This window comes from Camelina sativa, chromosome 11, assembly GCF_030686135.1.
Source record: "Camelina sativa cultivar CO46 ecotype springtype chromosome 11, ASM3068613v1".
NCBI classification, from domain to species: Eukaryota; Viridiplantae; Streptophyta; class Magnoliopsida; order Brassicales; family Brassicaceae; genus Camelina; species Camelina sativa.
Window position 1 is genome coordinate 7,044,093 of NC_141890.1, and position 23,854 is coordinate 7,067,946.

General features: G+C 36.5%; 6 protein-coding genes and 1 pseudogene across 6 annotated transcripts; 6 read left to right on the top strand and 1 right to left on the bottom strand.

Annotated features, from left to right (window-relative positions):
• The first annotated feature begins 2,957 nt into the window (after window positions 1-2,957).
• Window positions 2,958-4,285, top strand: LOC109127241 (uncharacterized). Its single transcript, XM_087472300.1, has 3 exons — window positions 2,958-3,583; window positions 3,834-3,928; window positions 3,983-4,285. The coding sequence occupies exons 1-3, from the start codon at window positions 2,971-2,973 to the stop codon at window positions 4,163-4,165; spliced, it is 891 nt and encodes a 296-aa protein (XP_087328426.1). The 5' UTR covers window positions 2,958-2,970; the 3' UTR covers window positions 4,166-4,285.
• A 1,981-nt stretch (window positions 4,286-6,266) lies between these two features.
• LOC104722243 (stigma-specific STIG1-like protein 1) lies at window positions 6,267-6,832 on the top strand. The gene has a single exon (XM_010440384.2). The coding sequence runs from the start codon at window positions 6,354-6,356 to the stop codon at window positions 6,807-6,809; it is 456 nt and encodes a 151-aa protein (XP_010438686.1). The 5' UTR covers window positions 6,267-6,353; the 3' UTR covers window positions 6,810-6,832.
• Window positions 6,833-7,022: 190 nt separating this feature from the next.
• On the top strand, window positions 7,023-8,919 carry LOC104722244 (uncharacterized). The gene is made up of 7 exons (XM_010440385.2): window positions 7,023-7,457; window positions 7,572-7,638; window positions 7,775-7,821; window positions 7,990-8,077; window positions 8,185-8,318; window positions 8,464-8,562; window positions 8,693-8,919. Exons 1-7 carry the CDS (start codon window positions 7,236-7,238, stop codon window positions 8,768-8,770), a joined length of 735 nt encoding a protein of 244 aa, XP_010438687.1. The 5' UTR covers window positions 7,023-7,235; the 3' UTR covers window positions 8,771-8,919.
• Window positions 8,920-11,875: 2,956 nt separating this feature from the next.
• Window positions 11,876-14,546, top strand: LOC104722245 (GDP-L-galactose phosphorylase 1-like). The gene is made up of 7 exons (XM_010440386.3): window positions 11,876-12,571; window positions 12,680-12,798; window positions 12,878-12,937; window positions 13,047-13,289; window positions 13,378-13,563; window positions 13,660-13,908; window positions 14,001-14,546. The coding sequence occupies exons 1-7, from the start codon at window positions 12,460-12,462 to the stop codon at window positions 14,361-14,363; spliced, it is 1,332 nt and encodes a 443-aa protein (XP_010438688.1). The 5' UTR covers window positions 11,876-12,459; the 3' UTR covers window positions 14,364-14,546.
• A 689-nt stretch (window positions 14,547-15,235) lies between these two features.
• On the bottom strand, window positions 15,236-16,801 carry LOC104722246 (small ubiquitin-related modifier 1). The gene is made up of 3 exons (XM_010440387.3): window positions 16,514-16,801; window positions 15,701-15,850; window positions 15,236-15,593 (listed from the first exon to the last, which is right to left on the bottom strand). Exons 1-3 carry the CDS (start codon window positions 16,586-16,588, stop codon window positions 15,495-15,497), a joined length of 324 nt encoding a protein of 107 aa, XP_010438689.1. The 5' UTR covers window positions 16,589-16,801; the 3' UTR covers window positions 15,236-15,494.
• A 496-nt stretch (window positions 16,802-17,297) lies between these two features.
• LOC104722247 (glucan endo-1,3-beta-glucosidase 12-like) lies at window positions 17,298-19,561 on the top strand. Its single transcript, XM_010440388.3, has 3 exons — window positions 17,298-17,592; window positions 17,686-18,948; window positions 19,278-19,561. The coding sequence occupies exons 1-3, from the start codon at window positions 17,523-17,525 to the stop codon at window positions 19,310-19,312; spliced, it is 1,368 nt and encodes a 455-aa protein (XP_010438690.2). The 5' UTR covers window positions 17,298-17,522; the 3' UTR covers window positions 19,313-19,561.
• A 1,385-nt stretch (window positions 19,562-20,946) lies between these two features.
• On the top strand, window positions 20,947-23,733 carry LOC147933710 (protein neprosin-like; annotated as a pseudogene).
• Window positions 23,734-23,854: the final 121 nt, after the last annotated feature.

Genomic DNA, 23,854 nt, shown 5'->3' on the forward strand with positions numbered 1-23,854 from the left:
GCATGATCCATACCAATGACAACCATGCTTATTAAAAAAAGCAGTTATATGGTTTAATTTATTTGTTCGAAAGTATATGCCATCGCCAAAATGAGTATGGTATGACGTTCACTGCAAGATCATCTTGTGAGTGAAAACTTGTCAATAAGTGCAAACTTTATCAATGTTGCCAACAGCTGCATGTTGAGTCATCTGTATATATTTAATGTGTAATATACTTAATCGAGGAGTTTGTTTTGAATTAATTGCAAAGAACACACACTAACCACACAGATACGTACATATTTGGCAACGCACACAGATGAAATCTGGTAAGCATTACTTGTGATAAAATAAGTGCGTGAAACAAGCTGTACGTGGCGGAATAGGAATGGGTAATGACAGCTTTGACGGCATGAAGCCAGAGTGGACGGCGCCGTTACTTCAATCCTCCGATAACGAGTTTTTAAAGAAAAGAAAAGAAAAAAAAAAAAGACTCGCATGAAACATTCACGTGACGAAGGCGCGTGGTTACAGACCATTTTAACGTGGGAACGAGATTAACCCAGTTCCAGCCTACTTAAAAGAGGGTTTAACTTGAACAAAGTTAAGAAGTAATTATTTTATGTGTGTTTATGCGGCTGTAAAGAAAAAAAAAGAAGAAAAATGTGTGGTCGAATCGTAATGTGATACAGGTGACAATGTCTTTAATTAGAATGCAAGCTGGGAATCCCAATATTTATTCCTCTTTGCTTTTGCTCCGAGAATACAGTTGGACTTCAGAGTTTACTTTTTATTTTTATTTTTATTCGGTTATGGATAGATTGATTGATGATAAGCTGGGAGTTTTGTGGGTTGGATGAAAAACGCGGATTCATGCATGTGATTTGGACAAATTGGTGTGTGTCGATATTGAGTGTGTGTAATGTAGACATCTTTTATTAACCGCAAGATTAAGTCTACATATAGAACACTAATTAAGACATAAAAATAAAATTCATGAAAACTACGCGTATTGCTTACTTAGTACTTATGTTTAGGGTCAGGTATAGATTTGTTTTATTTCAGAAATAGAAGGCCTTTAATAAAGCAAGATTAGATTGGTTTACAATTTTCAAATACTTTTCTTTCTTTCTTTCTTTTGGTTGATATGCTTTTTAGTTGCTATACTACTTTGTGACGGTTTTTAAGTACCATATGACGATGAGTACCGCAATCAATCTAACTAAAGTTAATATATGTAAGCTAACAAAGGCCATATGAATTGAGGAAACTCACTCCTTGCCGATGCTTTAGCAGTCAAAAGAATTAAGCTTTGATTATAAAATTAAACACACAGCAAAAAGAAAGAACATAAACACAATTACGTATATAACTAGTGAAATAAATCAAAAGTGACATTCGAAGTTAAAAAGTTTTGATACCTCTAGTCCCATCTAATAAGATTTTCTGTATAGGACAAGGGGTTTAACTTTTTGAAACCAGTTGAGACTATTGATTTTGGTTTTCAACTTTTAATCCATCAAATTCATCATCAGATAACTTATGAAGATTAGTTATGATTTAGGTTTCGTCAATTAACAGAGATTATCAACAAATGGGCCATTATAAATATAATACACTAGGTTAAGAAACCAGTTCAAATTATAAATTGGTTAAATAAAGGGTCGGGAAAAACCAATATTGATATGGGCCCTCAAACTAGTTTTTAAAATTTAGCAAGACAGGTATGAGCTTTATCTAATGTGCCATCTCTTTTGCTGGGTTTTGGAGATGTAATTTTCGAAAACTTGCATTATCTTTTCAGTCTACAGCAATGTGTCTCACTTCATAATGAGATTAAGTCGAAGTTTGCTTGGATCATATGGTATCTATGGAAAAACAGGAATTCCCTCCTCTTTAATGGATATCATCATGAGTCTATCCATTTAACTCAGAAAGCTGGGGAAGCGGCCTCCGAGTGGAATGTTGCACAATTGTTAAATCTAAATGACAACCTCAACTCACCTCTGCAGGTAACAACATGGCAACCTCCCTTCTCTAATGAAGTGAAATGCAATGTAGGTTTTTCTTGGCACAAACGATTGGCTCTCTCTGGTGCTTCCTGAGTTGTCAGAGACTCTGATGGGAATGTTCTTTTACACAGTCGACGATCTTTTGCTCAAGTAGGATCTGTCTTTGATGCTAAAATTAAAAGTTGGGAATGGGCATTGGAAAGTATGAATAGTCTACATATGGAGCATGTCACTTTTGCTGCTACGACTTTAGAGATTATAAAGGCCATGAACAAACCACTTCAATGGCCAGTGATTGCAAGTCATATGTCTCCTCTCCTTATCTTAGCCAGTCACAAACCTAATTGGTTTCTCCTCTTTGAACCAAAAAACTGCAATTCTGGAGCACTTCTGATTGCAGAAAGTGTGACGCTTGACATAAGATTGACTTCTTATGTTGTCTGCGGTTATCCAATTTGGTTAAAAGGTCTCTTTGATCTGGAAAAGAGACGTATTTTGGATTCCTACACTTCTGGGTAGTTTTTTTGTTTCTTTCTCTTCTTTTTGTATATTTTAATTAGTAAAGGTAAATAGGTAATATCCTCTCTAGCATTCTAAGTTGGGCAAAAACAAAAGTCCTCGAGTCGTGGTTTTTTCTGCGGTGACCATGCTCTATGATCATCGTCCTCCTTGGTCTTTGTTTTGATAAGATCTTTGTGTTCTTTTCAAATATCTTTCTTCTTCTTTCTTTAAGTTTTTCCTTTCTTCGTTTCAAAGTAATCCTATATATATTATTATTTTTGACAAACGACAAAGACAAACGACAAAGCTACTTGAGCTTTATACAGTGATTATTCCTTTTGCTAGCTATTTCTTGGTTTGCTCCCAGATGTCGTCATCCTTGACTTTTTGATTTTCTGAAAAGAGAGCCCTTTGCTCTCTGTTTTTTCACTTCTGTACCTTCCCTCTTTTTTCTACTTTTCCTCTTTCTCCCATCATGCCTCATGAAATTTGGAATGACCTCCAATACATGGTTCTGGGTCGGGATGATCCTGAACTGTTCATACCTCATTCTGCCTATGCTCGAGGTTTGGCTAGGAACAGACTGAGCTTGATTGGGAAACCCCTGAACCTAAGAGATCAACCGCTGAAGGGTGTGATTCAGGAGTTACCACGCTTATGGGGTGTATCTTCGAGAGTTCATGGCCGTATACCGGATGACAGCTTTGTTCAGTTTCGTTTTCAACTAGAAGCAGACCTGGTGTCAGTGCTGCGAGCACAACTTTGGTTGTATAATGAATGGTTTGTGGCGTTACAGAGATGGGAAGACTTCCCCCGCGAAGATTTTCTTACTTTCATCGACCTTTGGGTTCAGTTACGTGGAATCCCTCTGCCATATGTTTCTGAAAGAACTGTAAGCTTTATAGCTAACACTCTAGGAGATGTTGTTGAACTCGGTTTCAATGAAGACACTACATATCAGATTGCCTTTCTTCGGGTTAAAGTCATAATTATCTTTACGGATAGAATCCGTTTTTTTAGATGTGTTCGTTTTCAATCTGGAGAAAAAGCCATGATTGGGTTTGAGTATGAAAAGCTCACGCTCTGCAGTAACTGCAGTCGGATAAATCATCACACTCGATTCTGTCCCTTTTGTTAGTGGTAATTGAGTTCGGTCATATGCTACATGAATAGGTGTAGGTTAAAAGTTGCGTTGTTTCCGTTACTAATCGAACGGTTACGACCGTAGCACTCTATATAATTGTGTGTAATGTTGTAAGGCAAAGTTGTCGAGAATTATTGAGATGTTTTCCACTTTTTCATTCTCTGTTTTTTCTCTACCATGCTCTGTATTTGAAGCAATGGCTTCTGGTATAATACAAGAGCAAAACTTCAACACCTTTCTGGCTCCCCCGGTTAACCCGGCAGACGAAGATGATGAACATGTGGTCCCTGTTTGGGAGGAAGGTCAAAACTCTAACCACCATAGTCATGAAGCGGAGGAATAGCTTTCTGAGAGTTCTGATATTTCATCATACTCGCCTATCTCTCAACCTCCTCGACCTCCCTCTCCTATGAACAATGAAGAAGGAACTGTTGTTATGCACCCTATACGCAACCTCGCTGATATCAAGGAGTCCATGGGATCCAATTCAGTCAAAGTTTCTCAACCCAAAACAGGTTTGAAGTAGGAGAAAGTTCCAAAAGGAAAAAAAGAAAGGAGATTGATACAGACCAGGCGAGGAATACTCGTCTCCGTAGCAAGGTTACTGGAATCAAGTTTTACCCAATACCCTCTAACCCTCCTTGAATGTCTTCCCTCGGGTGCTAGATACAGAGATCGGTGATTGTGGTCTCTGAAAAGGTCTTGATTATTTAAGTTGCACTTAGTTGTTTCCAACTCTCTAGAATAATGATCTTTGTATAGTTTTAGGATCGTTTGTTCTTTTTGGTGATAGGTATTTTGGGAAGATAAAAGACATAAAAGAAAAGTATGTTGATCTTCTACTGATTACTTTTTGGAACTTTTCGGTTACTAAGTCTCTGAAGGATGCAGCTTGATGTGTAAGAACCTCTCATAACCAAAGCTTATGATGGAAGCTATAAGATCAACTACAGTCTCAGATTGGAAGTATGGTCTTATTGAGAGAGTTATGAAATCTCCTTGGTTCTTCATATTTTGCATCGGTTTGAATTAGTAGCTGATTATGCTGTTTCTACTGATGTAACTTACAGTTTAATGTTTTAATTCTCAGCAGTTTGGTTGTGTTTTAGTGGAGTTTTTTCCACTGCTCTGTAATATGTATCCCTCTGTTCTATATAAAATGAAAATACTTGGAAAAAAAAAAAATCTAGCAAAGTTCAAATGGGAGACTTGAAGAATGGAAGCTATGAAATGTTTTTGTCGTACATTTGTTTGTTTCAATATATTAAAATTATTATACATACTCCGTATCCGACTAAGAATACGTTTTTAGCATTTCTCGTATGTAAAAAAAGAGTTTACGCATCGTGTGATAATGTAATTAACTCAATATATAAAATATGTAGACGTACAGTGTAATTTGCAGAGGCCAGAATACAGCCAATAGAAGAATGATGTTGACTCTAATGCCGTAAAGTTGAAGTGTTATGCGAGAAAAGAGTTGACCATTTGACTTGCTGACCACTCACCATTATAGTTTAACTTTTAAAATTTGTCATAACACATGTTAATTAATTTTTTAAAATTTGAGAAACTAATTATAGATCATGAAGAACCACAATCCTAAAAGAATTGAAGTAATTAGATGAATCAACAAACAAAGTTTTAAATCAATCTATTTGTTCTACTGTTTTGTCCTTACTTTTGATCGTTCAATTTTATGAAAGAAATAATAATCTTGTCAATTTTTTTTTTAAAATCTGTTATAAACTATATATAAAAGAACCATATTTCAATACTACATTAAAATTGTTTTATATACTGAACTGTTTATGTTATAGATGGAAAATAATACTTGATGAACACACGACCTATTCCAGCTGAGTAGTATAATACAAAAACGTGAATGATAAAATTGAGTCAAAAGCTAATTAAGAACCATTTCGTGTCAACGGGAGCGTAGTTTAACTTCATTAGTTAACGTACGTAGTGTTGCATGCGCACTAATTCATATTTTCAAACTTGTAATGAACTTTTCATCTTCAAAGTATATATATAGATTAATTGTATTGCTGGCTGATTAAACACGGAGGAACGTGTTTTCTAATACACAAGTTAAAGCTGGCTTGTCTAATAATTTTGCCCTTATTAGAAAGAAAAATCAATGTTTCTTGGTTCTCGCTACCAAGAAAAATCATTTAAAAAAAATTGGATGCCTTTGCTTCTCCGTTCAACTCGCCTCAATTACCTCAGGTCGGCCAATGGGGAGATGGATTAAAATTATCTCATGCGGTAAAAGTTCATCTAGCAACTAAATAAAGTATAGTAGTCAACTGGTTTCATCATGTATTCATGTTAATACATATCTTTTTTTGTATTTCTTCTTCATTCCTAGAGGCGTAAGCGTAATGCACGCACCATAACAATGTATACATGCACATAGTTTGTATTCTAATTGTTTCCTTTATTTGTTTATTTTTTATCGACAAAACACACATAATCATAAAAATACTTGCAAACCTAAACGGAAAATAAATATCTAACAACATTTTTGTTACCGCATTTCCTGCGTCAACTCTACTTGACGACAACTATATATAAACCCTAACTCCATCCTCTCCTTCCTCACCAATCTCAATTCTTTCTCTCTCACAGTCTCTCTAAGAAGAAAAAAAGAAGAACAATCTCTCTCTCTCTCTCCCTTTCACACACACAACCCCAAAGCTCCGAAGAAAATGGCCCTCTTGAAGCTACTCGTGACCATCGCAATAACAACCGCAATCACAATCGCAGTCATCACAACCAGAACCACAACCACCACCAACGTGGAGCACACGAGCTTCGATGTACCGGTTACGCTGACTATAAGGCCAAGTCGGTTCTTGGCTCAGAAGGAAGTAGGCGAGCGAAACCCTAACGCTGCGGACCATTGCAACAAGGACCCTGAAATATGTAATCTCAACGGAGGCGGAGGAAGCAACTCGACGGTGACATGCTGCAACAACAAGTGCATAGACGTGAGCAACGACGACAAGAACTGCGGCGCGTGTAAGAACAAATGCAAGTTCTCACAAACATGTTGTCGCGGGCAATGCATTTACTTGGCTTACGACAAACGTCATTGTGGACAGTGTAACAATCTGTGTGCGCTCGGCGAGTTCTGCGTCTATGGTCTATGTAACTACGCGTGAATGATTGATCCATCACACGAGAAGGGCCGGGGCGCGCGTATATATAGTACATAATTAAATCTCTATAATTACAAACAAAGTTGAACTATTTACAATGGATGTTACAATATATGTCCAATCTCAGTTGGATGAATAAGTGGTTTATGTAATTTTGAATCCCATAAAGTTTTGAACGGGTATAAAAACAAAATATACGATTTTGATTTTTAGTTTATGCAAATATCAAAAAAGTCCTAACTAATTTTTGATATGTACTTAAATCAAAATCATTAATGAATTTGTGGACACCGTCGTGAATCACAATATCGTAAAAAGGCCATAAACTAATTTAATTACGTGGGGAAAAAATTGTGACCCGGCACAATTGTTAATTTCCGAAAATAGCCCAAATTGCCAAGGCGTGCGTTCTCCTACAAACGAGTGGCGATGGCAGCTCCAGCGGTGGAGGCAACCGCCGCAACTGCTCTCCGGTCTGTCATTCTGAGGGCTCGTAAAGCGGCGGAGCAAGTAGGAAGAGATCCGGAGCGGGTTAGGGTCCTTGCGGTCTCGAAGACTAAACCGGTCTCACTTATCCGCCAAATCTACGACGCAGGCCACCGCTGCTTCGGCGAGAATTACGTCCAGGAAATCATCGATAAAGCTCCACAGGTTCACCAATTTAGATTGAACATCGCGTCTCAAACTGACAGTTCAGAATTCGAATGATTCTCCTTCATACTTTGATGGTGACGAGTTTCTCGTTCGATTTTGTTTGATATGTAGCTTCCCGAAGATATAGAGTGGCACTTCGTGGGGCATTTGCAGAGCAACAAAGCCAAAACGCTATTGAGTGTGACTTTTTAAATTTCCCATTATCTTTGAATACATAATGACTCTCCAAGTTTTATTGAGTGAATTGTTACTGTTGATTTAGGGGTCAAGTGAAAGTGAAACTCTCTTTTTTTGTTTTAATCCAATGTTTGCAGCTGGAGTCCCAAACTTGGCAATGGTTCATGGTGTTGATGGCGAGAAGGTAATATAACTTCACTCATAACATATACTAGCAGTTCTGTGAGATAGTTTAAGATTTAGAGTGATGAGAAAGCAGAGTTATGTTGCGCAATTGAGTTTGCTAAGAGGTTTTGGTTTGATGTTTTATTTTGGTGCAACATTTTGGACTGATTTGACTCGAATTATATAGGTAGCAAACCATCTTGATCGAGCTGTTTCTAACCTTGGGAGACATCCACTAAAGGTTTTGGTTCAAGTGAATACAAGCGGAGAAGTGTGTGAGTGTTTTTTCCACCGAGCTTCCAATACTGTCCTGTAAATTGGTATGTGGTTGTCCTGCTTCGTCCATTGGCTGACTAACTGTTTGTTCTTTAAACTGGTGCAGCAAAATCTGGAATCGAACCTTCCAGTGTTGTAGAGCTAGCAAGACATGTGAAACTCCACTGTCCGAATCTTGTATTCTCCGGATTAATGACTATTGGGATGCCTGACTATACGTCTACTCCAGAGAACTTCAGGGTATGCCACTGATTTTACTCTATCCGTGTACATGTAATCATATATAAGGCTATTGTTCTAGCTACAACCGCGACAAAACCCTCGCGGGTTCTTTCCACACTTTTTACTTATCAAGGTTTATTATTTCCCCCTTCAACTGGGACAGACACTTTCAAACTGTAGAGCTGATGTGTGCAAGGCACTTGGAGTGGCTGAGGATCAATTTGAACTGTCCATGGGCATGTCGGGTGACTTCGAGCAAGCGGTAATATCTTTGTCTCTCTCATAATATCTTTGGCATAGAATCATTTGAATGTTCTCTTACTTTCATCCAAGGAACCACAACTGTAGAAGATGATGTTTGACTATGCTTCTTTGAACTTATGGAACTGCAGATTGAAATGGGAAGCACCAATGTCAGGGTTGGTTCCACAATTTTTGGACCAAGAGAGTACCCCAAAAAAGCAACTTAGTTACTATCACTCAAACACTTATTGTAAACTTGCTTATGTATAATGTTACTTTTGTCGATTATTAGTAATCTATATATTCTTTGTGATAAACTAATGTATATTCACGATATACATTACAAAAATATACACATTTGGTCGTTAGTGTTAAAGAGCTTGTTGTGTTTGGGTTTGGGATTGTGGACTACCATTTAAGGGCTCTGTTCTCCATCAATGGGTTTTTGAAAAACCGTTTTTTTAAGTTAAACATTTCTGTAGGGTTTCTCTTTGGCTGACTAGCAAATACGGAGTAGTTGCCAATTTTTTTTTGATAATTTGCAAAACATGAATTTCGTATTTACGAGTTGAGGTCTAAAGATCATGATGATAAAAGAAAACTAACGGTAATGGAAGGATGAGGGCGTACAATTTGTGTCGATATTGCAAAACAAATGGTGGACCACTTTATTATGTGGTTCAAGAACTATATCCTTTCCTTAGATTCCGACAATCTCCACTTGTTTTTTTACCTTCTTTGTTTTTTGTTTGTTTGTAATTTTGTATGTCATGACATAAAGAAACAAAACCCTCCAAAAAGTTAGATGTAATGGGTTGGGTTGCGTTGCGTTATTTATTTTGGAAGTGGCCTTATCGTAGGAACGCTTCCACGCGGGGTAGCTACTATCTCTAATCCGATATACAACTTACATCTAACTCTGCTAATGTCTGGTTCGTATCGACCCGATTTTGAGGAACGACCATTTGCCAAGGGGCCATGTTGGGATATGGTATGGATGAGGGTTATTAGCCTAGCCCTCGTTAAATTATGTTACAACTAAACAATTTATTTAGCATTCTGTATATATTTTATAGACAATATTTAGAAAGTAGACATTATCTAACAAAATAATTTGAAGCATAAACATTCTATTTTTTTTTGTGTGTGGAGAATAGATAATTTTCCCTCTTCTCTCTAATATAACACTTTATCTAATAGAAAACAGTAAATGATATTTTTTTGTTGTTGTAACATTAGCTGGGTTTTCTTGAAATCATCTTATCTTAAGATTATTTATGGACTTTATAATTTAGAAATTTAAGGGTGACAAAAAAAAAAAAAAAAACTCCCATTAGAAAATATTATTTATACATCATTTACTTACCAAGGTCTTATTATTTTCCCCATAATCCAGGACTGGCTGAGGATCAATTTGAACTATCCATGAGCATGTCAGGTGACTTCGAGCAAGCGGTGATATCTTTGGCATATAATCATTCTTTCTTCCAAGGAACCACAAATGTGGATAATGATCTTTGACTATGCTTCTTTGAACTTATGGAACTGCAGGTCGAAATGGGAAGCACCAATGTGAGGATTAGTTACCCTATTTTCGGACCAAGAGAGTATCCCAAAAGAGCAACTTGGCTACTATCACTCAAGCACTTCTTGTAAGTTGTAAGATTAAGTATAAAGTTATATTTGTCGATTAATTACTAGAAATATACTAGTATTTCTTTTATGATAAACCAATGTGTATTCACAATATGCATTACAGAGAAAATATATATATATATATATATATGCATTTGGTCGTTAGAGTTAATGAGCTTGTTGTGTTTGTGTTTGGGTTTGGGACTTAGATTACCATTTTAAGGGCTCTGTTCTCCATCATTGGGTTTTTCTTTATTTGGGGTTTCTCTTTGGCTGATTAACAAATACTTGCCAGAAACTCTATAGAAGAAATATGATATTTGCATGTAGATACAGAAGATGTTTCTTTGGAAACTGATGACCACAAAAACGCTTGACTAAAGAGGATTTGAGTTTTCTCCCCCTGGGTCAACCGCAATTATGATTCAATATATACCACTTATTTAATTAGTTTGATTTCATTGTTGTTGACCGCTTGAATTTTGACTTACATGCATGGTAGTGACACTACCACCGCCATACATATTCAAGTCTTTAACTACACATACGAAAAAGTTTTTTTTTTTTTTTTGGGTGCTATTTTTAATTTCTTGATGCAATATAAATTCGTATTTACATGTTGAGGTCTTAACTTAAGATCATGATAAATGGTTTGATAAAGTACAACTAACGGTAAACCGGTAATGGAAGGAGGAGGGCTTCGATTTGTTGATATTGCCAGACAAAACAATGGACCACTAATTATGTGGTTCAAGAACTATATCCTTTCCTTAGATTCCGAGGATCTTCACTCTGTTTTTTTTTTCGTTTACCTGTTTAGTTTTTTGTTCATTTGTAATTTGGTAATAATGTCATAAAGAAACAAAACCCTCCAAAAAGCTATGGTCTAAAACTATTCACATTATTTCTATATGTAAGTTTTAAAATTTAGCTTCGCAATATATCGACCGAATGAACGATGGTCCTCGTTAGCCCAATTGAGCCTCGTAGAAGTTGCTACGACCACACATCGTCTCATGAAAAAGCATGACCATAGAAAATTTTATGTAATGACAACATAAAACAAGAATAAAAACACAAACTAATACCTTGATTTTGCCGAGATCATATTATATATATGCCGCATGAACTTTATATTGCGTAGATTTAATTGCAACCTCTTATTAGCTATATATAGTCTCTCTTACGCTTGCATGCAGAAAAACTACAATCCCACTTAAATTTACTAGAATGGCACATCTGTTTATATATCTTGAGATAATGAGATATCAAAATCTTCACACATCTCTTTCTAAATGATAATTATTTTGATTAGTTTATTTTCATATCAATTTTTTTTACATCGGGTTAAAATATGAAACTTTGATACCATTGGAGAAATACGAAACTTTAAATGAAAATAACACTTATTCACATAGAGTATCAATTATGTGTATCTTTGCACTGATCCTAACATTTTCTATTCGTATATTCATTCGATATTTGTTCTTAACCTTTAATTAGCCGACTAACCAAAACATTGGTAACTAGCTAAGGTAGACAAGATAAGGAAATAACGAGGAAAAAATAGTTAAAAGGGAAAAAATAAAATAATTCAAGACGACCTAATTAATAGAAACTTCACGTCCAAATCACAACCACAGAAAAATAAAGAGAAGGAAAAAGTTATATATATATATAAAATAAAAATTAATTTTGATATATTTTTGTCGTTAGTAAATTCTATGGTTCACTCATCTCCTATCTCTATTTAAAGCCCCATTCGATATCTCCTAAGACACTGTATCCGCAAAATATACCCTCAACCCCCCCCCCCCAAAAAAAAAAAACCAAATTGTTGTAGGAATCAAATCTCTAATTGTATAAACCCAAATCAAAAGATCTCTCCTTTTTTTTTTTGCTGTTTTGAGTGTCGGGTTCGGTGAAATCTGTAAATCTTTCTCCGGCGTGCGTTTCGATTTTCACCAAAAATTGGGGACATCAGGTGATCGGCATCACGGCTATACACGGGATATCTCCGGGTGTTAGCTTTCATGTCCGTATAGTTCGACGGAAGGGTTGTTTAATCGAAACTAATCCTTTGCCGCACGGGGGACGTGGAGCTCTGCCGTCTGAAGGCGGCAGCCCTTCTGATCTCCTCTTTCTTGCCGGAGGCGGTTCCAACTTCATCTACCATCTTGTTAGCTTCTAGGTTTTAGGGTTTGTTTTAGAGATTCCTTTTTTTTTGTTTGTATGCTTGGTTCTATCGATTTTATCTTTTGGGGGGTTAGAGGGATTGAGAATGTTGAAAATTAAGAGAGTTCCGACCGTCGTATCGAACTACCAAAAGAATGAGGCGGCTGATGATTCCGTCGGCTGTGGACGGAATTGCCTCGGCGCATGTTGCATTAATGGTACGTTTTGAAAGCTGAATCGTCTTTTTTTTTTTTTATTTTTTTTTTGTTGTTGTTGTTAAATTTTAACTCTTTTTTGATTCACACTTTGTGCTACGTTTGTTTCAGGTGCTAGGCTTCCTTTGTATGCTTGCAAGAATCTGGAAAAATCCAGAGAGAAGATTGTGGTTAGCCATGAAGCTGAAGAGCCTCCTGTGGCTTTTCTCGAGTCTCTTGTTCTCGGAGAGGTAAGAATCGTTTACTTACATAGAGCAAAACGAGTTTAGCTGAGTAATCATTATATTAATCAATTCTTTATGTTTTCAGTGGGAGGATAGGTTCCAAAGAGGACTTTTCCGCTATGATGTCACTGCATGCGAAACCAAAGTAATTGTCTTTCTTATACCTTGTTTGACAATCTAGTGATGTTTGTTTCAATCCGAGATTCTGTTTTACATTGTTTTTTAAGATTGTTATCTCTTGTTGTTATATATAGGTTATACCTGGGAAGTATGGTTTCGTTGCTCAGCTAAACGAGGGTCGTCACCTAAAGAAGAGGCCAACCGAGTTCCGTGTGGATAAGGTTTTGCAGTCTTTTGATGGCAGCAAATTCAACTTCACTAAAGTTGGTCAAGAAGAGCTGCTCTTCCAGTTTGAAGCTGGCGAAGATGGTCAAGTCCAGTTCTTCCCCTGCATGCCTCTTGATCCTGAGAATTCTTTCAGTGTTGTTGCTATCAATGTAAAGAATCTTGTGCAGAGAGCTCTATTTGTTATCCTTTGATTGGTTTTGATAGCAAAAGATTAATTCTTTATTTATTTTTTAACAGGTTAGCCCGATCGAGTATGGGCATGTGCTGCTGATTCCTCGTGTTCTTGACTGCTTGCCACAGAGGATTGATCACAAAAGCCTTTTGCTTGCAGTTCACATGGCTGCTGAGGCCGCTAATCCTTACTTCAGACTTGGTTACAACAGCCTGGGTGCTTTTGCCACTATCAACCATCTTCACTTTCAGGTATACACAATAGTAACCCATGCATAATTCCTTTTTTCCCGGCGTATCTAAGATGACTTGTATTGATTGTTTTGGTGGTGATTTTGTTGTAAACAGGCATATTACCTGGCCATGCCTTTCCCACTTGAGAGAGCTCCTACCAAGAAGATGGTTACCACTGTTAGTGGTGTGAAAATCTCAGAGCTTCTGAATTACCCTGTGAGAAGTCTTCTCTTTGAAGGTGGAAGCTCTATGCAAGACCTATCTGATACTGTATCAGATGCCTGCGTTTGCCTCCAAAACAACAACATACCTTTCAACATCCTCATCGCTGATTGTGGAAGGCAGATCTTCGTGATGCCACAGGTATAAATTTTTAGCTAGCAAACCGTTGGATCACTACATGTTTTGAATCCACCCAGTTAAAGTGATTAACAATTTGATTGTATAAATTGCAGTGTTACGCAGAGAAACAGGCTCTAGGTGAAGTAAGCCCCGAGGTATTGGAAACGCAAGTGAACCCAGCCGTGTGGGAGATAAGTGGTCACATGGTGCTGAAGAGGAAAGATGATTACGAAGGAGCTTCAGAGGAGAATGCCTGGAGGCTCCTTGCAGAAGCTTCTCTGTCAGAGGAAAGGTTTAAGGAGGTTAACACTCTCATCTTTGAAGCCATAGGTTGTAGTGACCAAGAGGAAGATCCTGAAGGAACCATAGTTCACCAGCAAATCCCTAATGGTGGTGTGTTTAACCAGAAAAGCAATCGTATCCATGGAGGTCCGATCACAAACGGGACTGCGTCTGAGTGCATTGTCCTTCAGTGAACAATATCGTGACGGTTTGTATGTATAATTAGAAGCCTAAATAAGCAAACTCTCTTGCTAGTTGCATTTGAAGCTTCTTGGTGTTTTAATGATGGTTGTGGGTATTTTGTGCCTAGAATTGCTGTCTTTTTTTTAGTGTTGTTATAAGTTCGTGTTAATGATGAATATATATGTTCTTCTCGATGATGATGATTATTAATTTATAGATATGATCATTCGAAGTCATTCGAAGTCGTGGTTAGTATGTCTTAACTCTTAAGAATGTCTGTCTCATCCAAGTGCTTGTATCGAAGTCTATCTAAAATCAACGTACATGTTATTGTTAACATGTCAGAAAATGAGACAGTACTATTATAACTGCCTTACTGGTTGTTTTGAATCATGGGTGTGTCTTGTGACAGTACTGGTTGTTTTGATTATGGGTGTGTCTTGTGATCATCAACCATCACAATCTCTGTTTGTTAAGCACATCGTGTATAGACAGTACTATAATTACTAGTTGTTTTGATCATGGGTGTGTCTTGTGATCATCATCAACCATCACAATCTCTGTTTGTTAAGCACATCGTGTATAGACAACAGTACTATAATTACTGGTTGTCTTGATCATGGGTGTCTTGTGAGACAGTACTGGTTGTTTTGATCATGGGTGTGTCTTATGATCATGAACCATCACAATCACTGTTTGTTAAGCACATCGTGTATAGACTACAATCACAAACAAGACCACGGTTCAAGTTAGAATATTTTGTTCCATTGTCCGAGTGGATTTTAATTATATTTGTTCGCCCATTATCTCAACAAATTTCAATAAGGGCTTTTTGATCGTTTCATTTACTTGTTTTACCAATTGAGTTTATAAACCCAAGAAATTATAGATAATCGCCCTTTAAGCCCAAATAGTAGAGTAACATAGGAGGAGGAGCCAATAACAAACACAAGAAGACCAAAAAACTCAAACCGAATGGTTCTTTAAACCTTGAATGACCCATACACATAATTCATAGTTTCTTCTAGAGATATTAATGGCCACGATAAAAAAACACAAGTCTGGAAATCCTAATAATGCCGATAACTCCTTAAACCATTCCATATCACACAAAGCCCTACTAAAACCCGGAGGAGGAGGTGTCAAGCTATAGCCATAGCCATAGCCATAGCAGCACCAGTACCACCGCCACCGGTCTGATGGAGCATCGCATCGATCTCATCACCGTCCTCCATGTCAAGCTGTAGTAGCATCAGGATTATTATTAGCGTTAGAATGAAAAGCTACAACTTTTTAAGAGGGTAAAAAGAGCATGTAGATTGAATTATGTGTGTTTTGTTTTACTTGCCTCATCAGGGGTTTGCTCAGCGCGAAGACGACGTCCATCAAACAAGAAAGCGATGGAGTTCATGTCCTGGGATTGCCTGTCACAGTAAGCATTCATCAGCTTCTTCAGCTGAGTGCTTCTCTTGATCCTAAAGAACACCTCGTTTCCATCCTATATAAGAACACCCACATTACAAAGTATAACACTGTTAACAAAAGTTAAGAGATAGCATAGGAAACAATAATTGAATTCTAATGTCTCTTTCTTTCTTTTTAGAAGTCTCTCTGTTTTGGTTAGTGAACTGAAAAAGTATCCATATCATTATAATGTAGGCTTTTTGCTTATGAGAATTCCAAACATAAACACCACTCAAAACTTAACAAACTCATCAGCAATGATAAACCAGACAATTGTTTGACAGCATCGTTCACAAATCCTTAGAACATTCAACAACTGTTTCAACTTTACCATTGCAAAATTGTGAAATACACTCAAACAACAACAATACAAGCCACAAGCTCTATATACAACTCACATTATAATTATAGAAATTTCATAAACAACCGGTAAACGTATAATAACAGCACAATATTTTGTCCAGTCAAATCAAAAACCAAAAAGAAGAAAAAAACAAAACAAAAAAAAAGCCACCAACACTGAGCTTGTTGTACGAAACCCTAAAATTGTAAAACCAGAGAAAATAGCCAAATCGGGGGAAAAAAATAAAACCCTAAACGCAGCTACACGAGAGCTTCAAATCAGAAACCCAAATCTTCAAAAAAGAAAAAAAAAAACAAAACAAAAGTGAGTAAAAAAGTAGAAAAAGATAGATACCTGTCCCTTGACTTTGAGATTGATGTGAGCACCACCGTCTCCTGGCTTCTTTTCTTCCTCCTGGGTTGCAGACATCGTGTAAGACTCTCTCGTCCGGTGCACAAATACAAAGAATTTAGATAGAACGACGAGAGAGAGAGATTCAGACTCCGATCAAACAAGAGATATATGAAAATATATATATATATATATATATATATTAAAAAAGAAAAGAGACTGGAAAATAAAAATCTCTCTCTAATTGGCCCTCTGTGGCTTTTTGTACTTGGACGCATCGGATTCCTCTTTATCTCTTTAAAAAGTGGCGAATCGTTGTAGGGCATCTACCCTAATCCAACGGTTCATATTCTCTAGGTTTTTTTCTTTAAATCCAACGGCTGAGAGACACTACTACTACGCTTTTTAGATGATATTTATGGGCTTATGATACTTCCATTGGGCCACATCTATCTGATTCGAACCCATTAGACAATGTGATCCCCCATTTATTTGAAGAAACGAAACGACATAGCTATAAACAATTAAATCGAATTTAGTGAGACAAAAAAAAAAAAAAAAAAAGATTAGTTGAAGAAGATAAAGTGAGTCACGACGCTCTCTTCACAAAAAGAAAGGATTGCACATAGAAAGAACCAAGGTCTTTTTCGTTGAAGAAAACAATAAACCTTAAAAAGTCTTTTTCAAACAAATTCAAAATCAACTATGTTAAAATTTAGAAAATTTCTTTACCTGAATTTTATGTTTTTTAAGCTATAAATAGATAATTTTAAAATTACGCTTTTTCAGTTTATCATATTTTTTCAACAAGTCTTCCGTGTAATTAGTTATCCCACATCCCCCACTTGGCACACTTCTTTACCCTACCTGTACATATAAAAAACGATAGACCAGCTCCCCTCACCAGGCAAAACACACACACACACTAATCTTTCGTACGTCTCCATAACTTAATCAATATTCAAACAATCAAACCACAGTTCTGTTCCAAAATAAAATCAGAGATAATACTATGGCCGTTTCTTTCCTACCTTGTTTTCTCATTCTTTGCCTCTTCCCAGCCATTTCCTTCACACACGCTGGTTAGTTTTTTTTTCTTTATATTCATCACGCTAGTTTATAGATACGTCTCTGTATCCCCATGTTCTTCTCATTTAACGTTTTTGTTTCCACAGAGTCTGGAATGATCGGAGTTAATTACGGCCGGATAGCTAACAACCTCCCGTCACCAAAGAATGTAGTGAACCTCCTGAAATCACAAGGAATCAGCCGTATCAAAATCTACGACACGGATAAGAACGTGCTAACCGCGCTTGCAAACTCCGGGATAAAAGTAATCGTCGCTCTCCCCAACGAGCTTCTCTCCTCCGCCTCATCAAACCAATCATTCGCCGACAACTGGATACAAACCAACGTAGCTTCGCACTCTCCAGCGACGGAGATCGAAGCTATCGCCGTTGGTAACGAAGTGTTCGTCGATCCCAAGAACACGACTCCGTATCTCGTCCCTGCGATGAAGAACATTCACACCTCTCTGGTGAAGCATAACCTCGACAAAGCGATCAAGATCTCTTCTCCGGTTGCTCTTAGCGCGCTGGCGAATTCGTACCCGCCATCTTCCGGTTCTTTTAAACCGAAATTAATCGAACCGGTTATCAAACCTATGCTTGATCTGTTGCAAATGACGTCTTCGTATCTCATAGTTAATGCTTACCCGTTCTTCGCTTACTCAGCGAACGCCGACAAAATCTCCTTAGACTACGCTCTGTTTCAAGAAAACGCCGGGAACATAGACTCCGGCACCGGACTGAAGTATAACAGTCTCTTCGACGCTCAACTCGACGCCGTTTACGCCGCTATGTCCGCCGTCGGATTTAACGACGTTAAGGTGATGGTGACGGAGACAGGGTGGCCTTCCGTCGGAGACGAGAACGAAATCGGTGCAAACGAACCGAACGCGGCGGCGTATAACGGCGGACTTGTGAAGAGAGTGTTAACGGGTAACGGGACGCCGTTGAGACCGAGGGAACCGCTTAACGTTTATCTATTCGCGTTGTTTAACGAGAACCAGAAACCAGGGCCAACGTCGGAGAGAAACTACGGGTTGTTCTTTCCAAACGAAGGGAAGGTGTACGACGTTCCGTTCACCGCGAGGTCAACGTTTCCGGTCAACGGTAAGGGAGATGAGGTCCCGGTGTCGACGTGGTGCGTTTCGAACGGAGAGATGGCGAGGGATAGGCTACAGGCGGCTCTTGATTACGCTTGCGGAGAAGGAGGAGCTGATTGCCGTCCGATTCAGCCGGGTGCCACGTGTTATCATCCTGAGACGTTAGAAGCGCACGCTTCGTACGCTTTCAACAGTTACTATCAGAAGAACGCGCGTCGTGTTGGTACGTGCTACTTTGGTGGAGCTGCTCACGTCGTCACGCAACCTCCTCGTACGTTAATCTTATAAATCCCTTTTCTCTAATTATCAAATTTATTAGTTATCCTACGATTACATTTATTTTGATTGAATTTAATTTGAAATCAAGTGTTAATTCATGAACTGGTACTCAAAAAAAGCCAAAAAGGTGAAATATTGTGGCAATATGGTTAGTAGTTGGTTGGCAGTTACGAAAGTTCAGCTATATATATCGTGCTCTCTTTGCGTTTTAGAATTTTAAGATGTTCACGTTATATCTTGTCTTCATAGTTATAACTTTAAGATATGATGATGTTTAATATTTTATTTAATTCTAATTAATATGAATTTGGTTAATTGCAGGATTTGGGAAGTGTGAGTTTCCCATCGGACCGTGAGGAGTAGTAGTTAGCGGCATTTGTTTATTTTCTGCCTTTATTTAATTAGCTAGCGCGGTGAGGTTGTATTAGAAGACGTTTGTGTTTAAAAGAGTCATATTAGTTTTTATATTTTGCAGCCATAAAGAAACCAGAAAATTAAGAAGTACTTGTAAAATCTCATTTATTAAAAGAGACATTATGTGTTTAGAGTATTACTGTATTAGACATTATTATGTGTTTAGAGTATTCTATCTCTCTTGTAAGAAATGAGCTAGATAGTAATAGTACGTAACATTTGTATTTAAGCCATATAACGTAGAAATATTACAAATTAATTAACATGAATATGTCTTGTTATTGAAAGTAATAAATAGTACAATTATAAAGAGTCTCATCGTGATAGAAAACCATAAGTAATTGTATTACATGTCACCATATTAACCATAAGTTTGTGTAAACGATTCATTTTATTAATCAAACGAGACGGAAACGGAAAGTGAGAAAACCACACAAAAAAAATCATTAGCTACTTCGTCAAAATAAAGTTCTGAGTTCTGACACTGATTTTTCAACATTTTTTAAAAATCGATTTAACTGCCTAATTTAACTAATAATTACTTCACTGATATCCATCTACTTTTTTTTCTTTTTGCCAATAGTGATATCCATCTACTTTAGTAAATTTACTAAATTAAGAAAACAAAAAACTGTTATACAGAATTAGAAGCTCAACTACGGCACTACGTGACCCGAATATAATTGGAAAGAGAGAGAGAAAGTGAGTGTTTCTATTTTCGAATATTCCAAAACTTATTAGAATAATGTATGTTTCTAATTATAGTCTGTGTGTAAATCTGATATCACGGTCTTCGAAAACCATTCCTTATTTCGTCAACTCAGAAGAAGAAGATAAAAAAAAAAGTCATAGCAGGGGAATATAGTGAAAACTAAGATGTTGAAACATTGATTTTTCACAGTAGTTTTAATTATTTTCGCTTCTTTTGTAAATAAACATTACGTACTTAATTATCCTATGATTTGTATCTAGTCTCTAGCTACTCTCTATAAAAATACACACAACTATCAAAGTTAACCACTTAGACCATCTCCACTCATGAGCAATTCATTTACATTTCTTAAAATTAAATATTTAATATTTTATTAATAAAAGAAGATTTAACCAATCAGAAGAAGAGAATAAGGAAATATTGTTTCTCTCTCAGTTCCTAAAGTACTTATATGCAAGCAACGTTGCTTTAATTTCTTTCTACTTAATTATGTACTTTTAATATTTTAATTAAAAGCAACCCTATGCATATCACCCCTTAACGAGAGAGAGAGATGTCTTCTTCAGTAGGTTTAGAGAGAGAGAGATGTCTTCTTCTTCAGTAGTGTTTCTTCTTTAGCTAACTGATCAGAAACAAAAAACCACACGAAAAAAACCACAAACCCTTCTATCAGGAAGAGTCGAAGAGATCATAGATGATGGTGAGTTCAAATGCATCTTATAATGTTGTTTTATTTGTGGCGTGTTCTCTCTTTAGCTGATTCATTAACTAATACTCTGATTTCATTTTTTTGTGTGGCTATGAAGTCTCTCTGGGTGCTTCTCCTCGTACTCACATTTGTTCAGGTGGAGGGCATTTGTTCAGATGAAATGCCACACACGACAAGTGCATCCAACCGTTGCCAAGTGTCCAGAGGGGACAGTACCAAAACGCCGAGATTATGCTAGCGGCGGCGACACTAGCAATGCCGTACATGAGGTATTTTTTTTAGCACTAAACTTATCTTTGGCTTCTTATTAAGTCAATCAAGTTTTAAAGGTCATGCCCAAAAAAAAAATCTTTTTGTTTGAACATTCGAAGCTACGGATTTTTTTCAGTATGGTCAGATACTAATACATAATGGTTTCATTACTATGATTTATATAGTACTGTTAATAAGTGAACCGGTTTCCATTTACAGTTTATATATGTTACATCTGTAATTTAAAATAGCTAAACCAAATCTATTAGTTTCATACTTTCATATTCTACGGGAAGTGTTATAGTTTTCAAAAGGGTAAAAAAATTTTTGGCAGAGGGATTAGAATTCAGAACTTAGACGCATAGTAATTAATTCACATACATTACCATAAATAAACAACAACATATATATTTACCGTCTGTTTTATTATTGATGGAGTTGTGAATTGAACACTGTAATAGTATGCGACCGGAGCTACGGGAGAACCACTTGATCTATACGGAGCAAAGGCAACAATTAATGTCTGGAGTCCAACGGTAGAAAGAGAAGACGAGCTATCTATTTCACAAATATGGATTAGCTCGGGTAGTTACTTGACCGGTGATCTCAATACCATTGAAGTGGGTTTGCAGGTTCTTTTTTAAAACTTAAAGCTATTGTTATTACTTTCTACAGTTTTAATTTAAACATGTATAAAAAGGACTAATACAATTAACCTTTTTTCATGATTTGACTTTTAGGTTTAACCTGAGTTGTATCAGGATAACAAGCCGAGACTATTCATTTATTGGACGGTAATATGATATTTTTTAATCAATTTATCTCATATATTTTCCATTATAAAGCATAGATTAACACATTAATCTATACTAATAATAAGTAATAACAAAGGAGTAAAAAAATAAACTACACGCACCTACTTTAAAAATGACTAATACTATAAGTGTATATATATAACATGAAAAAAGAGAGAGACTATACTGCAAGTCTGCAACTGATTAATATAAAATCCAGTCAATTTTTTTTTCTTGAAAATCTAGTAATTTTTCTAATAAGTAATTTAGCCAAGTTTAATACTCCCTCCTCCTTAAAGATTGGTTTTCTAGAGTTTTTGACATATATATTAAAAAAAATAATTATTTAATTTTTTGACAATTATTTTTAATAAGTAGTCATCTGAAACCGTTATCTGCTTTCAATAATTGTGTTTTAAAGTTTACAATTTATTAATGTCAATTAATAAGAATAAAGCAAAAATCTAGAAAATTAAGTATCACGAAACAAACAATCAATCTTTTTAGCTAGAAAGTAGAAAATGATCAGGAAATAGAAAATTAGTGGAAGAAACTATCTACAGAAATAGAGAATATAATAAAAACAATCACTTCTGATGATACTGTGGAAAATAATAATCAAGTATGTTGCGGTGGCAAGGCTATGATAGTGAACGATTCCTTTTTAGGTTAATATTTACTTTTCTCTCGAGAGACAGTCTTTTTATCTTAGTTGTATCAGTCGTCTATAAATATCTGTGTTGTTGGTTTCATTTACTCTATATTAATTTTTTTTGTTAAGAAGCTTATAAATTTATTTCTCTTAGACAAAGGTTATTTGTTGTAAGGGATTTGCCTTGCAGTACAATGAAGAAAATAATAATAAATTTGTATGCATTGCTTGTATTAAAAAAATATAATTTGGAATTTTCTTAAAATAACAAAAGTTATGCTTCAGTTTTCATGCTAATAATAGTAATATTTTTTTTCTTTGACAAAGAACTAATAAATAATAATTATAATATAAATATTTTTCAGAGCGACGGATACAACTTAACCGGGTGTTACAACCTAGAATGTCCTGGTTTTATACAAACCAGTAGCGACATTTTTATTGGCGGTGCTATTACTCCCGTCTCAACCTTTGAAGGCAACCAATCCGAGATCACCATTTCTGTATGGCAGGTTGGTTTTTCAATACTGTATTATAAATTTTACTTTACTTTATGAAATTTAAAATTGATTTAAATAGTTACATATTCGATTTAATAGATAAATAAATTATGCAGGATCAAGGGAATTGGTGGCTAAGTTTGGGTCCCAACAATTCATTGGTTGGATATTGGCCGGGTGAGATCTTTACCACTTTAGCTAACCATGCGACCGTAGTGCAATGGGGAGGAGAGATCGTGAACTTCCGTAGTTTCGATCGACATACACGACAACGCAGATGGGTTCAGGGCACTTTCCTGACGAAGGCTTCGGCAAAGCCAGTTACTTCCGCAATTTAGAGATCGTCAATAGCAACAACAGTTTCCAGCGGGTTGAAGATTTGAATGCAAACGCAGACCACCCTGAGTTCTACAAAATCAAGAACCTGTTTACAGAAGATTGGGGGATTCACTTCTTTTATGGAGGACCAGGGTTTATCCCTAAGCATTCGGGAGTTGCTTCTCTAGCATCGAGTTCATTTGTCCTATACTTCAGCTTCAGCCTTTATTTATCATTTAGTTTGGGTCCATATTTTAATTCTAAACTTTTATCCACATGAATTTATGACTTAATCTACCCTTGGGTTGGTTGTCTCCATTGACCTTATTTTCTGAAATTGGTGGAAACATTGCCTGAATCGAGCTCTCTATGTTGAATTGATCATCTCCCTTTGTCAATTGTTCAAAGCCATCGAATTCATCTCCAAGGTACAAAAAGGTTTGTAGGCGATCGAGTACGAAAAGTTAGCCGTAAAGATGGAGAACAATCGTTCACTGCCATAGAATTCATCTTCCGGGAGTCGAATGTACGCTGGAGACTGGACTGG